This window comes from Echeneis naucrates, chromosome 20 (assembly GCF_900963305.1).
Source record: "Echeneis naucrates chromosome 20, fEcheNa1.1, whole genome shotgun sequence".
Classification (NCBI taxonomy): domain Eukaryota; kingdom Metazoa; phylum Chordata; class Actinopteri; order Carangiformes; family Echeneidae; genus Echeneis; species Echeneis naucrates.
Genome location: NC_042530.1, coordinates 10,472,201 through 10,488,792, shown reverse-complemented (window position 1 = coordinate 10,488,792; position 16,592 = coordinate 10,472,201). Strand labels below are relative to the sequence as shown.

General features: G+C 39.3%; 1 protein-coding gene across 1 annotated transcript in view; it reads left to right on the top strand.

Annotated features, from left to right (window-relative positions):
• Positions 1-16,592, top strand: part of LOC115061361 (flagellar attachment zone protein 1-like) — an 85,989-nt gene that overhangs the window by 42,329 nt on the left and 27,068 nt on the right. Inside the window, exons 3-13 of the mRNA XM_029529670.1 lie at positions 470-628; positions 2,205-2,384; positions 7,214-7,381; positions 7,546-7,629; positions 8,352-8,519; positions 10,446-10,670; positions 10,860-11,090; positions 13,862-13,963; positions 14,159-14,235; positions 14,536-14,680; positions 15,836-16,073. Coding sequence (XP_029385530.1) covers positions 470-628; positions 2,205-2,384; positions 7,214-7,381; positions 7,546-7,629; positions 8,352-8,519; positions 10,446-10,670; positions 10,860-11,090; positions 13,862-13,963; positions 14,159-14,235; positions 14,536-14,680; positions 15,836-16,073 — 1,777 coding nt within the window. The remainder of the gene's footprint in view (positions 1-469; positions 629-2,204; positions 2,385-7,213; positions 7,382-7,545; positions 7,630-8,351; positions 8,520-10,445; positions 10,671-10,859; positions 11,091-13,861; positions 13,964-14,158; positions 14,236-14,535; positions 14,681-15,835; positions 16,074-16,592) is intronic.

Here is a 16,592-nt window from a genome sequence, read left to right as displayed (position 1 = left end):
TTTTATAGTGCAGTTAGTACAGATACCACGAGGGTTAGAATTTTTTCCAGCTAAATGAAAGAGACTAATACATGTGGTAAAGCGTGACCAGTCTGTTCTGTTCACATAATGTTCATCTGGCAACATCACTGGAAAAAACAATAAACATGTGGTGTGAATAAGAGACCTTTTTCACACCATATATTATTGTGTACATTCCATAGTTTCTGATGCGTACAAAAATGCAAATCTTAAGCTCTGTATGTGGAAACATAAGAATTGGAGGATGTCTTTAAACATACCACTTTTGTACTTCTGGTGCTTGCAAGGTCACAAGGTAGGTAAAAGCTAAAAGCTGCTGAGTGTCAAAGACCAAAACTGTGGGACAGTAAATATGCCAGTGGTGTGTATTGGTCCATGCATGAATTGTATATGTGAACATACAGTGCTGACTGATCTCTGTTCCATGTGTGCGTGTTAAACGAAACAGAGAGAGGAACATATGAGGCACCTGAGCCAGGATGTGGTTGGTTTGCGAGCCGCACAGGAATCTCTGAAGAGAACCTTGGCAGTGAAGAAGAAACACACACAACAGCTAATACAAGACAACACACAGCTCAAAGAAAGCCTGACCTCACTGCAGAGCAAAGTAGGTAACGCACACTAACACACACCGAAACACACTAATACACACACACTACCACACACATGGGAGGGGAGTTCTTAAATAAGGAACAGAATTGGGCAGCCTTCTCTATCAAATCCATCAGGTACAGCAGGGAATTCTCCTCACTTTTTACTTCCTTCACAGTTAATCATCCGTCCTTCTTCCCCTCCTCCGCCGCCTTTGCTCGCTCACCCTCTCTCCATATTTAATAACTCATCGCCACCATCTTAGCTCCACAGAGGGTTGGCTCACTGTACAATAAAGAACCATGTTCATATTAATATCACTTAGCCAAGAGAGGGATCAAGAGTGGAGGAGGGGTTAATATTATTTTGTACCTTTCTATTTCCATTCATTGTTTTCTTTCTTTAGCTCTTTTTTTCCCCTTTCATTTTTACTTGTCTCTCTTTTTCTTTGTGATCTCTTTTGTCCAGTCGCCTTCACCCCAAAGACAACCAGTGGTAATGAATGGGAACATTAAAGAGTCATACACATGATGAATGGAATGGCCTTTAGGTTTCTCTCATTGTCCTTTTTCTGCTTTCCTTAAAATTTTCTCTTTCCCCCTCTTACTGTATTTCTTACGCTCTCCTTCTTTTCCTCCTCCACTCACCCCTCTAGGTATATTAAAGTGGTGCGTGGCAGTGATGTGTTTTAGGCTTAAATTAACCCATTTACTGTGTCCTTGACCAAACCAAGTCATTCATCTGTTGCTAGTGTTTTTACGGTGTGGGTGCCTGCCAGCCAACTAAATGAAATGCATTGAACATAAAAGAGTGTATGTTACTTGACTCAGGGAATACTTGAAACAGCATATTAGACACAGACTTTATACCCTTAGCTTTCCAACACTGACTTAAATTCACAACCTTTTCAACATCATTTGTGTATTCAGGAGGCGAAAGTAATTCAAATCTGATTAGTGGGAACTTATTTGTCCTAGCATTTTTCTCATATTTCTAATATTCAGTAGCTGATCTTACGCTTTACAGGTTTTAGTAACTTAACTAGATTTGAAAATTAACTGTCTTCTTTTAGCCATTCCAGTATTGTGTGTAAATGAGCTTGTCAGAATGGTTAGAAAAATTAGAAAAGTGCATCAGTAGCTGATCATCTAGAGGAAAGATGAAAGACTATTTTACAAGGATCAATAGAAAAGAGACCACAACTCTCTGTGGGAGCTCCCTCAAAGTGTAAGAAGCACTAGTCTAAAGCTAGTGTCCTACAACTTTATGATGAGTAGTTAAGCAGTTTTATTGGTTCAGATTCAAGGCGGTAACTATAGGGTTCCCCAAACTGGCACAAAGCCTTTATGATGTCCCCTTTCACTGCTATGGAGACAGAGCCGAGGCAAACATCCTTGAATTTGACTTTCATCTCTTTTTCCTGCTAAATCCCCATTCTTCTCCATGTGCTGCTCTCTTCCTCAGCCCTCAGTAATGTCGTCAATCCACCTGTCCCCCTGCCAGCCTTTGGAGAAGGTTCAAACCTTAGAAAACCAGACATATTGTACTTTTCTTTCCTCATTTCTCTCTTTCTGTCTCGGCCCACCTCTCAGTTCGAAATGAGTGAGTGCATGTTGAGTGACATCACGGAGAGCCTGGGTCAGACCAAAAGCATTTTGAATGCAGAAAGACAACAAAAACAGCAGATCCAGGACCATCTGCGCCATGGCAACAAAGAGGTGGAGCGTCTTCAGCAGGGATTGACTCATGCGCGTCGCACCACTGAAAAAAAGGTAATTGGTTTCTTCCTCAAGGACTTCATTCACATATAAAATTATGAAATTCTGTAAAACCTTCCTTGCCCAATTTACTGGCACAATTAAACTGAGACAAGTACATTTGACTCTCCTGTTGTTGGCCATGTATTGTTGACATTGAAACATTATCATGGACTTCATTTGTTCACAAGGTCAAGAAATGTTTTCTGCATAGAGTGGACACTATCAAGGAAAAACGCTCAGACTGAAAATACCCAGATTCTACAGAAAGGACATGAAATATAATATTCACTTTAATGTAATGCATTGTCTTTTCCCACAATGGGGTTGATAAGAGGGGTCGCACAGGTGAGGGATTCATTTAAATATTCAATTTTCAAATGTAATATTCACTGTGACAGGCATTGTCTATTTCTACAATGGTGCTGATAACTAAGTTTTAGATAATGGGTAATGGGATGTTCTGATATCTAGAGCCTTTTTAAAAATACACACACTGACAAAGACAGACGGAAAAATTGGGATTGTTCTGCTAAAATGGGATTTTCCTTTTCCATTGGGACTGCAGTAAAACTCAAAACTCTAATGTTTGTATTTCTGTGTTGCCTTTTGGACCTTTTTTGCTCGGCCCTTTTTTCTGAGATACCAAAAGCATGCAGTGTGCTGCTAACTGCTGGTTTGTGTTTAACCTTCAATTAACCATGTTGGAAAGATACTTCTCTCAAAGACATTGGTGATTTTCAAAGGCCTGGATTTTTTAAAAAGGGAAGCAGCACACAAGGTTCAGTTCTTTTCACTGACAGGTCTCTTCAACAACAATACTCATTTTCAGAGTATTTTTAGGGTTAGGGTTAAAGTCATGATTTTGTTAGCTCTAACTGAGGCTATTGTTATAATTGTCACACAGTTTATAGAGTGCATATTTTAAAGACTACTTGCTCAATAGCTTGTGTTATTTTTACAGCAGATGGGCTTTGTATAATACCAAATTTTAATCTAATAAATTGGAGCATATTTTTGACCCCTTGTAATTCACTCTTTAGGAATGAAAATTATTTCAGCATTCAGCAAATTCTGAATCAGGAATTCACTCCTTGTTGGATAAGCCATTTTCAAATACTTAAGAAGAATGTAAGACGTGTGTGAGTTTTGTTGTGTGTGAATAGTGTATTCAGTAAGCTATCTTGTGTGCATGTGTGGGTGTGTGTGAGGTAGTGTCTTTCAGGTTACTATTCGTTGAGTCAAGTATTGGACCATTACATTCTGTCCTGGGATCTGGTTTCTGGTCCACATCTGGCCCTGCTTTATGCACCAAAACTACTTTTTCTCTGATCTATTACAAGCCCTCTCACACACCCACACATGAACACACACACACGCACTTAATACATTCACTCATCCACACTTCATTCCATTGTATGGATAATGTTAGAGGTAGGTGTGTGGAAAAGAGTGAGTGTGCCTGCTTCTACATAAATGTAAGTGAACTTTGTATTAAGTATTTTCCTCTGCAGCTCTAAATGTCCTAACATTAGCACAGCTGAACAAATACTGTCAACACTCTCTCCTTCATCTGACATGTGCTCTGCTGACTCACTCTCCCTCTTATCCTCTCTCCCCCTCTCACTTTGGATTCTTGATTCTAGTTTGCCTTCTCTGTAAAAATGAGGCCTCTCTGTCTTTTTTTTTTTTGTTTTTTTATTTTGAATAGCTTATATATAAAGAGTAGACAGGGACATGGACACTGGCCTGAATAGGGTCATGGGAGTGATGGAGGGCTGACTGGACTGTCTGCTGTATGTTCAGACTTTGGCTGATATTTCTTAACATGGTTACCTTTAATGTGAGAGGAAAGATGGGGGCAATATGTGGGAAAGGGAGAGGCAGAGGTTGTGGGATATAGGGAGGAAGGAAAGCTGAGAAAATAATGATACGTTGTGATACATTAGGAGATGAGGTGAGGTCACACGGTGTTGTGTTTTTTTTTTTACCAAGAAGAAAATGTTATTGTGAATTATTGGGCCATTCATAGCTCAGTGTCTCCACACTGTCACAATCCCAGCTTTTTTTACACATTTGAATTAGTGGGAGCTGATCAGTTACTAACATCTAAATGAATGCAAATAAAATTGTGCCTCAGCTAGCAGACAATTACAAGTCTTCACCAAATTTGTTACATTTTCTCAAAACATTTACCCATTTTCATTTCTGTGCGCGCATAGGATGTGGCATGAAAGCAAAAATCTGTGAATGTTAGTTCAGTGTGTGAGCTTTTTGTTTATTGTTAACACTACAGCACAGTCTGGCTCTAGCTTCCCCACTGGGACTCAGTTTAAAGCGTATGTACTTGTAGTTTGACTTTAAAGCACATTCAATAACAGAATTAAAACTTTGTATAAGATGAAATGGACAAGAGCAACTGGGGGAAGTGAGAGAGCAAACAAGAACGAAAGAATACAAAAAGAGCAATGGGGTGGACGGTAAGCAGAATTGTGGAAAATTGCTCAAGCCTTCAAGGTTGGACTTGGACAAACATTTGTCACAATGCTTTACAACCATCAGAATAGTTTACTGATTTTTCTTTTTCCTGCTTTCTCTCTTGATCTTGCTTATTGCTCCTTTCTTTTCTTGCGTTGCCACTTCTCCCTTTCATCCCCACCCCATCAAGCCCCCCCCCCCACCTCCAACTGTTCAAATATTATTTCTCCCTCCCCTGCCCCCCCCCCCCCCCCCCCCCCCCACACACACACACACACCCCTCCTTTCCTCCCTCTCTTTATATTGTCATTGCCTGTCAGTGGGGATTCTATCTGCAGTGAGTGTTGTGTGTGCGTGTATGTGTGAACACATAAGACTGAGATACACTTAAGAGCTCATTGATTTAAAAATACCTTCGATATTGGAGGTCCCCTCCTGCAGATTCGTTCAGGAGCTTATCACATACACACATAGACGTATCCACATAGAGATATGCATAAACCAAAGCTCCACTCCAAAGTTTCGTCTTAAACTTTGTGATTGACCTAGTTACCGTGTCGTTTTGACAAGTTGTCTGTTTTGACACGACATCCTCCGGTGTTTATCAGCATCCATTCTGCCTATCACACACTCACATTGGGAATTTACGCACACACGCACACACATTAAAAGATAAATCAAGCTAAGTTTTAAAATCGGCAGGAAGTGAGTGTGTATTTTCCGTTAGATAAAATGCTTTGACCACTTTTTCATGCCTGCATATACAAACCAATGGTTTCAGACTTTTGGCCACCCGCCCCCATACATTGGACTATTTCTGTGTGTGGAAATCAAAATATATCTGTAATTATCCTTTATTGTGCAGACTACCTGGACTTAACTTGTTTACATGAGCGCGTATAATTGAGCTGCTCTGTGCATTGCACTATGTATGCAGTGTTTTGTTGTGTTTGTTGTTTGTTAGTTTTTTTTTTTTTTTCCCTTTTACTTCTGGCCATAGCTCAGGTTTAGTGTGCCTGCAAGCTCGGCTGCTGACAACCAGAGGTGAGGGGTCAAAGAGCCAAGTTAACTCCATCAATCCCCCTGGACAGTTACAAACGAGCCCTCAACTCTGGTCAAAACAATCCTTGGATCATGCTGGACGGAAAGGAGGTGGAGAGGGAATGGAGAAAGGGAGCCAGCATTTGACTCATTTCTGTATGAAGATTTCCTGTGCACATATAGATCAAACGTGAAAAAAACCTCAGACATGTACAGTAATATACATGAAGTAGAAATTCCACCGAAAATGCAACTTTTAATTCTCATTTTTAGTTAGCCAAGCCTGTATCCTTAGCCCAAAGTTATTTGAAATGTCTAAACAGTAAGTTAACTGACCTACAGTGAGGTCCAAATGTCTCAGTATATGTCCCAATTTCTCATGTAAATAAGATTTACTTTTTACAGGAGATTTTTTTTCTCATTTCAAACTTTATAAGCTTAAGGGAAAGGTTAAACTTATATAAAAGAAATATAGTGAAAGAAATATTCTCTGACTTCAACAAGACAAACAACCTTGACAAATGGTCAACTTGTAAGGTAGAAGAAAGTAAAACATTTTAACTTTTCCAAAAATCACGAATCACAAGCACTTAACAGAAAGTGCAGACATGCATACATACTGTATAGTGGCTAGAACTGACATGGGTAATTAATGAAGGTCAACAAGGAAACAGACAAACACAAACAATTGTTAGGCATATCATGTACTCAACAGATGAGTAAACAACCATTTCTCTGCATGGAGAATCATCCACCCACCACCACCAGCACCTTCATCACCAATATGATAGTAGCCAGAAAAGACTGAGAATTCTATCTCTAGTTTTGCAAACAGTGACCTAAGTTCCTGTGTTTGCTGACTAAACATTATTTTACTTTGTCAAATGACTACAAAATGAGCATCTGTGTTATGTAATTAAATAACAGTGCCCAACTTCCTTATAAAAGATTAAAAAAAATCCTCATCCTCTAGCTGCAGAGGAGGGAGATGAAAGAGCTCACAGAGAGTAAGAGGCAGCACTCTGCCAAAAAAAGGTAAAAACAGGAGCTTCATTATTCAACAAACTGATCTTCCTGTTAATGTTAGTGGTCAGTCATAAAAATTGATTGTTAATTTGGTTATCAAATAAATGTAGTTATACAGTAATCATAGGTTTTGCTCATTGCATATTAGATTGTGTAGAGAAATCATATAATTGATATTATTTCATTACTTTTACGAATTATGTTATGCTATTTGATGGAAAAAAAAAATTGTTGTCCTACAGGGGATGTTCAGATTGTAGAACTGATTAAGAGGCTTAATTTCACTGCATGTTTCCCAGTTGCTCCAAAAAGAGAAGGATTTAGAGAAACTGCACCAGGAGAGGGACGCACTTAGAGCCGAGATGGAGGACCAGAGTACTGAGTGTGTCCAGCTAACCCACACCAAGGAGAGACTGGAGGCTGACTTGGCTTGGAGCCACAAAACACTCCACACCTCCAGCCCGGAGGTCCATTTTTCTGTTTCGGAATGTGTTCATGTTTTCTTAACACAGATATTCTGCAAAATTTTTAATCTCTGTGAAAAATGATCACAATAGATTAAAATACCACTGTGATTTTTTTTTTTTTTTTTTTTTTTTTTTGAATGTAAGTGTGCTTTATTTGTGTTTAGGTTCAAAGCAGAGATCAGTTAATTCTGCAGTTAAGTAACGAAAAGAAGACTGTTGAACAAAAGTTTGAAAGGGCACAGGAACAGGTGAGAAACTCACCGATTTGCTCGTTTGATTTTAATTTAGCTTTTTTATCATTTTCTTTCCTCTCCTCTCTGGGCGCATTTCTGATTATCTCTGTGATTTATTAATTCATTACAACAACGATCATTTCTCTTTTAATATGATCAATTTAGTAGCCGTGCTGCATGCTGTGTCTAGATTGGTTTCCTTTTCTCAGGTTTTGTCTAAGGGCTTAGATTCTAATGTAGGTACTTCTGCAAGGGCCTTAAACCTGTCTCACATTTTTTTCCTTTTTTCCTTTTGCTATGCTGAGGCTAGGTTGTGTGAGTACCCTTGTGTTTTGATTTTTTTTTTTTTTTTTTTGCCAACATTGCCCGGCTTTACACCTACAGAGTTGCACACATTCACTCAAGGGAAGTGCCCAAACCAGCTGCAGTCTTCTACTGTTGGCTACTGAGCAGCTCCATTAGAACAGTGGGAGGTGTAGCAGCTTGCTCAAAGGCTCCTCGAAAGTTGAAGCTAAGGAAAGGGGATCGTTAGTCATTCAAGTCTGGTGTACCCACATTCTCCCAGCTGGTCCTAAGACTAAACTGGGAAACTCTCTGACTCAAGCCTTATTCGCTCACTTTTAGGCTACTGCCGCCCCCTCGCCGTCTTTTCTGTCTGTGTGTGCTTTGTGTGCCTACATAAAGTTCCGTTTCCATCCTTTTTAAGTTGTCCTCCCTTTCCCTTTCTTCTTGCTCAGGTGACCGCCCTAGAGGGTGAGGTAAAACGCTTAAACCATAGAGTCAGAGAACACCCGGAAGAGGCCTTTCAGCTAAGCATAAAGTTCAGCGATACAGAACACACTAAAGATCAGAAGGAGAAAAAACAGCAACAGCAGCACAATCAGCTCCATATATGTCAGCAACAGGTAAGGAAGATCTCTACTCTTTACCTTTGCTCATCTTCACCACCACTACAGGTTCAATCTATAGGCCAGTTGAACCTTGACGTGAAAAACTATGAAACAAGCTCACAGGATTGGTACAGACTGCTGGAGCCAGAGGAGCATCCTGGCTTCACGGCTGACTGAAGCAGAACAAATCTGAGCTCAGCCAAATGCAGAGCAGGCTGAAGGAATGAGAGTCGGAGGTCACCGAGCTTTGGGACAGTTTAAGTCAGCACATAGCCGCAGAGGCGACAAGTCTTTTGTGCATTCAGTGGTCAGTCAGTTAAACCACACTCCTACATCAAAACGATCTACTGGGACTACAGAACCAAAAATCTACACAAACATATCATCTGATGTGCTCATGCCTCTGATTCCAAGGGATCTAAATCACAGTGGACAATCAAACAGTCAGGGTCTTCTTCCAAGAAAGACAAAGTGACCTCTTTACACCAGACAAGCTCTATTTTCCAGTCAACTTACATATACCTCTGTCCAAATCATCGGACTTAATGGACAAGACAAGATGACCCTTTTGTTTGTCAACCTTTCACATCCAATTGGCCTAAAATATGAATAGGGAGAATTATAGTCCAATAGATTAAAAAAGAGAAGAAGAGGAGAATAAAGTTATTATCAACTGAGGGTTTACTTGGGTATTCATGTGACAGCCATGAAAGGCAAGCCAAATGAGGTTCATCAGATCATGCGAGTCAAAACTGTGTTTTCCATCATGTTTAATGAGGGCTTTGTTTCTCCAAAGCACAAGTTCCTGATTACGGTCACAAAACAGCCATAGTGTTCCCATTAAGCCTTGTTATGAGGCCTTTCATCCAGTGGAAAAAAAATGCTGAATTCACTATCAGTGTTTGGACTGTAGGGTACATTAAAGGGAAAGATAGTAACATAGAGTGCCATAACAAGTTAAATTGGCTTACACCTGAATTTATGTTGTGTGTGTGCATGATTTACAGTGTGACTGTTACCTTGGGTAACCCTTGGCAAAACATAAGTCATCATGTTTGAGTAAAATAGAGTGTACGTGGATTAGGTCAATGGTTTTAAAGAGTCCGCACACACACAGCCATACACCTACACAGGTTGTTCAGTTTTTGAATCTAAAGTAGCAAATCAGAGTTGATGTAACCCTTCCATTCTCCCCTCTGCTTTCCACTCCTCTGAGTTGTGTCTTTTTCTTCCTTTGCATGAGCAAGTTTTATACTCAGTCATCCTCTCGTCTGCTGAGCGTTAGTCCTAGATGGTCCAATTTAATCCATGGTTAAACCAAGCTGCGGTGAACCACTGAAATCTAACTAGTTGGCTGTCATTAGTTGTAAACCCTCATGTTCAGATCCAGATTACAGCCGGATTAACGTGGATGAACTCAAGCTGAGTGTTGGAGTGGGTTTAACTTTCTCAACTTCTCCCCTTGAAAGGTGAGATGTGGTAGGATTCCTAGTGTAACACCTGGATTAAGCGTGGTTTCACTTCCTGGGTTCCCCTTTCATTATGACAGAGGTTACTGTAGAGCAGCACAGAGCATTGCGCCATATTAGGAAACTAGCATACATACCTTTGTCTTTCTTGTTTTTAAAGGCACATTTAGTCATGAAGACGCATCAAGTATTTTATTTAATAGATTTTATAGCATGATGATGATGAGGATGGTTGCTGTAATAATTTCATAATTTTTCTTAGATTATTCATTCTTATTCATTCTTTTGTGCATACATTTTGACTCCCTCTTGTTGTTATCATCAGTTTTTTTTAAATGCTGCCCTCCACGCTAACACATTTGGAAGCTGTTCAGTAGTTTATAAAAGTCGAAATGCAACCCTACTTTAAATTTTAACACTGTTTTAATCATTCCAAATTTTAACGCTTCACTGTGTTTGCTTCCTGATCCAGACATTGGAGGGGCAGCTAAAGAAGCAGGCAGATGTGATCGAACGTCTTCATCTGCAGCTGAACGGAGCAAGAGAGGAGTGGAAAGATGCCAGTTTGCAAGCCAAGGAGCAGAAAGAAACAGCAGCAATTTTTAAACAGCGATACACTGCAGCAATAGAGAAGATGCATAAGGTACAAGCACAGGTGGAACTTCTAGAGGAGGAACTACGTTACTCACAGCAACAGGTATATGATGGCTGGGAAATTGTCGACCGAAATTTACAGTAGCAATCTTTAAAATGACATTCTTGCAGCCCTAATACTTTTGAAGAAATCCAATTAGCTCCAGAGGTATAACACTTGTTTTGTTAAATGTGCTTGGTGAAGCCATAACTTACTTACCCCATAACCTTCTGCCTTGTGTTTAATTGGCAGCTAAAAGAGTCTCACTTAGCAACACATTCAATGAAGAGAGAGCAAGCAGAGCTGGAGCGGCGGTACCAGCAAAAGGTTGACCAATGGGAGAGCTCACAGGAGGCTTTAGACCACTTGGCAGATGAGCTCCAGGCTAATCAGAACCTGCTTACTGAGAGTGAACAAAAACGGGACCACTTCAAAAGCCTGATAGGATCCCTGCAGGACCAAGTGGACACACTTAAGCAGCAGGTCAGCACACATGTTAATGTTTACATATGTATGCACAGATATAATAAGATCACCTGTGAGGGTTAAGTAGTGGCCTGTGCAGAGAGTTGTCCTTACAGCTGCAAGTTTACGGACATGAATGAACTATTACTGTCCACACAAACAAATGCAAGCATAACAATTTTGTCATGTTGAGGTTATTATGGGGCAGCCAGCCAAACATCTAGCTGAGAAGTTTAAGACAGTACCCTCTATGTAGTCAGTTGTAATTAATGTGGTCTTATGTAATGTCAGAAAATGAACAATTTTTTTTTTGTTTGTTTGTTTGTTTGTTTGCATTTAAATGTTTTAATTTCCCTATTTGTACCAATCAAATGAAGCCACATCCATAACAACAACTCCGACTAGTGAAGCAAGCTCTCGTCTTCAGCTGCCCAAGATAAACAGACTGAACTTATAATGTTTGTTTGCAGATGGACCACAAATAATATATGAGAGTGAATGATGAATGAAAGGTTGCGTTGCTGCGTTTTCATCATTCTTAATTATCAATAGCTAGGTAGAAAAAAATGTTTAAAACAGTGATCCATCAAAGGCTACTTGGAACTACTTGGCTGAAAGAGTGGAATCTTTCCTTGCATATTACTGCATGACATTAGAAATCAATCAATACACTTGAAATGTCCATATAATGCATTTGACTGTCCCACTGCTTTTTATCTTTGACAACGTTCAGTGATGATTGGATCTTCAGGCACTTAAAAATAAATATAAATTTCAAACCCATTATTCATGTTATTAATGCAAAAAACAGGCAAACGGAAAGGGTCAATAGAGGCCGACACAACAGTTGTGGTGGGTTTTTTTTCTTTTTTCTTTTGACAGTTAGAAAAGAAATGACCTAGTGAGTTGTCTTAGCATAAAGTCTGGCCACTTTGATTATGAAGGGTTTTGCTGTAAGTCGGTGCAGTCAAGTTTGAGTAAATCAGTTGGTGGTAAAAATCAAACTTAATGGTGTTATGGTCATTTCTAATTAAAGGCTCTCTATATTTTGCAGTGGTGGGCCACATGTATATTAGGGGAATTGAAATCACATAAATTTAGGTACAAACTTACCTTCAACACAGTGCTTGTCATTTCTACAAGCTCTGAATAGCTTGTGATTATTATTATGATTATTTTTGTCAGTAATAACCAGCCCCCCTGTAACAACCTAAAATAGCAATTTTTATTTTACAGGTTAGGTCCTTGTAAAACTATTGGAATAACAGGTAGCTATCAACTAGGAAGCAGACTCTCATTTCAAAATAAGACCTATATCATTTCACTAATCATATTTGCTGCATTTACTTTTTGAAGATAGCAGTTTTCACAAGCTATTACTTGAGTTCTCAACAAGAAAATGTGGACTACATATCTTCTTGTTTAAGCTTACTCAGATGGGTGTCTGTCTGTCTTGCGTGTGCACTTAGGTGCTTGCCTCCTCCATTAATTTTGTGTGAGTTCATCCATGGGTGCATCCATGCCTTTGTGTGTCCGTGTGCCATAGAGCACATGCATAAGTGCATGCATACAATTTTGCAATGCGCTTTTATACGTGTGCGCGTTGGTGTGTGTCACTTAATCTTTTCTCCCTTTTCTTTCTGTTTTATATTTACTATGTCAGGCAACAAATGAATCATCTTTATTACGGAGAAATTTAATTTGGATGAACTTAACTGCTGCCACCAAGGTCAGACGGGCAGAATGTCATTTTAATCCAATCAACTTTAATCTGTTGGTTATAAAAGAGTTAGGCTGTTGAAGAATGGCTGTATCTCAAGCCCTTTATTACACTGGCTAATGACTTTGATTGTGAGGCGCCTATCAAGAGGTTAGGGGCTCTTATGGAGTTTCACATCCTGCTAAATTTCGACTTCATGCCAGTGCTGGACTCAGCTAACCGTGAAGTCACAAATTCCTTTATTCCCTGTTTATGAGAAAATCTAAATTGAAGAAAAAATAAATAATGTTTCAAGTAAAAAAAGAAGGAATTTAAAATGAATATACAATATATAGCTTTACATTTTGAGCACTCATGGAAAATGAAGCAAACCCTTGCACAGTAACTTAAATATTGTATCTTAATGGTATCTATATTCTTGTCCATTTGTATTCTGACTGGGAAATATTTCACTATAATTTTAAGATGAATTTTGGAGGACAAGTAAAATTTCCTTCTTTTCCTACAAAGATGTCTGTTTTTTGAATTACTAACTTAATTTGCCTACATAAAGGACAGCAGCTAATAGACTACGAATGAGAGTGATAATACAATGAGCAATTTTCCCTACAGTTAAAATGGGCAATGCTTTCTGCATATTTTTTTCAATTAATTTTCTTTTGCACATTTTTGGAGGTATTGCTAGATTTTTAGGTATTATTAGTGTTGTAGCTTGTTGGCTTTGGATCACCAAATGCCAATGCCATGACTCTCTGTGCTCTGCAATGCAACAAATCAATACACAAATGGGTGTAATACATAATGATGTGTTTCCGTAATGGCACATCAGTGTCATTCATTATTTAGTAGGAAACCAAACTGCATATAATCTGTTGAAATGCAATTCATTACAAATGTAAACGCTTCTGACTTTGGTTTGTTAAGTTGTTTTTGGTTTCAGTATGTTATCAGTGAAAATATGAAGACATGGGAATATCTGAATATGTTTTGTTTTGTTTGGTTTTTTTTGAAACATTGACAATTTTCCATCCTTCGCGTTGCCTATTTCACTTCCTCTCTATACTCATAGAAACTGACGTTTGAATGTGACCTCCGGCTCTATCAACAGAGTCATTCTCATTCTGATGAGGAGTATGTCAGCCTGCTGAGAGACAGGCAGCAGCTACAGAAGGTAAAGATGTATTTGAAGTTCCCTACACATTAACTTTATACCTTCCAGATGATGCTTTGTGCATATAAATCATGAGAATATATGTACTTTTTGTTCATTGACATCAACAAAAAAACTGAAGCAACTCAACATCTTTCACATTTCACATATGTCTGTGGGTGTGGGTGTGTCTTCATCTGCATGTGTGTGTTTCAGTGCTGTGCTGAGCAGGTTGAGCGCATTGCGGAGTGTGAAAAGGCTATTCTTCAGATGAAGTCAGACCTGGAGAGACAGTAATAACGGAGTCTATAAAACTCTCATTCTCCTCTGCTGATCCCGGTTGCTGTCCTTGTCTCTCCTCTCATGCCCTTCACACCCCCCACCCCCCATTCTCTTAATGGCCCACTTACAAAATGGCACATACTAGGACACTACATGTTCTGTGGAAATTTATCATAATCTGTTTAAGTAATTAATCTGGATAATTAGTTATCTGCTTTTGTTTCTTCTTTTTCTTGTTTGTGTGTTATCTGGTACTGTGCATTTCACAGCAGTTCAGATATTTTACTCACTCAATGCTGTTTCCCCTATAGAGCCCAAGAAAAAGCAAGTTTGAAGCAAAGTCTTGCTGCATCCCAGCATGCACACCTGAGCATTCACAGGCAGCTGGAAAATGAAGTGACACAGCTGAAAAACAAAGTATCACACTCAGAGCTCGAGCTGGCGGACACCCAAAAGGTATTAGAGTAATGCATATCTCCATGCATATCTGTCCTCTAATTCATATAGAGCCATGCCATTGTGACCTTCCTACCTATACTTCTGAATCTGAATTTCTTGCCTAGGCATGCATCTCAGGCTAAGACCATGAGCTGGAGATTCAATTCAAGTTTCTTAAGAGGGGTACTCGTCATACCTCCATCCACAACACATCCACCACTTGTGATTTTTCTGTGATTGCCTGGCAGAAACAAATTGCTTCACCATTAATTAAAGCACCAAATGGTGCCAAGGCTGGTGTAATTGACTCCAATTAATGGGACACTAAATATTCAAATTACTCAAAGTGGGGACTGTAGCCTGGCAGAGTGCCAACATTGCTGGCAGTCAAAGATACATCATTCATGTGTGTGAGTGTGTGCACGGACACACACATGCATGTGTGTAGGCAGAAGTTGGGAGAAAAGTGAATAAGCATTAATTTGTTGGTCATCTGCTGCTTACGAGTGACACACATGTTGTACTTAGTGAGATCATATTTATGCACACACATTTATCTCACAAGCACACAAACGTATATCAGGAAAACAAGCATATTCTCTGTGGGCTGCCAGGTGTTTATTTATTTTTCTTTTCAACCATTGTGGAATATTACATAATTAGCCTGTGTCATGTAAGGACATCTGTGTTGGAGGCTACATCTGCATTTCTCACATGTGTTATATATACACACATTTAAATCATATTCATATATGCATGATTTCATAAGAATTGAATGCTTAGCATGAATACTCCGTCATACATACTTAAAGTGAATTCAGTGCCAATGACTGTGAAACAGTCATATATTTTTTTATTAAAATAAAATGTTTACATTTGCTCTTTAATTTGTTAATATGTTCACATTAAGGACATCATCAGGGTCATGTGACTTATATATGAGCGCTAAAAAGAGTTTCCAAGATTTAGAATAAATAAAAGCAAATGCAAGCAAGGCGATGAAATCAAACAATAAGTGGCACATTTTAGGCTCCTTTTAATGAATGTCAAGTGCACTGTAGATATACAATAACAATATACCTGAACTGAAAAAAGCAATCAGCACCACGTGTGTATGCACATAAATATACTCTGTTATTCACTGTTCCTCTTTGGCCTTTACTTACTCCGTAGGTGCGGGTAGCACTCCTCAGGCAGTCACAGGAGGAGCTGAAGGAGGCCCAGCAGGAGGCTGTGAGAAGGAGCAGGGAGTTGGATGTACAGAGAGGAGAGGTACAGAGACTTCAAGAGGACTTACAGAAAGAGGAAGAAAAGTTTCAAGAAGCCATCAGAGAGAAACGGACCCAGAGCACCTACATCAGACAGTTGAGGCAAGAGTTGATGGAGCTACTCAGCAAACACCAAATGACAGGTAGCAATCTGGCATTAAATCTGACATCGACTCATTTTTTTCCATCCGCCTATTTGTCCATCAGCAAATAACTTCAGCCAACCTATATACACATATATACATACACACTTTTTGGTTTTAAGTTAACATCCTTTTACTGACGTTTCATAGAGAGCTCATGTACATGCAGAAAGTCAGCATCAGCAGTCAGTATAGGAAAAATGCAGATTTTATGACAGTTCAGTCTTATGCCAGTTGTCCTGCTTTTGTTGTTCACTGGCCATGAACCTTTACTTAGAGAGCCAGCCACACTGCTGTTAACTCCATCAGCTATCTTAAATTAGCCAGCAGTGCTACAGCCGCTGTTTGTGTGTGGTGGTTCTTTTACTAGCTCAGGCACATACACATGCACACAAACATACACACACACTGTAGATTGAGGTTTGATTTAATGGTGCACTGCTTTAGCTGTATGGTAATGATCTAGTTTATGTGCCTGTGTGTCTGTGTGTCTGTGTGTGTGTGTATGTGCACACACTG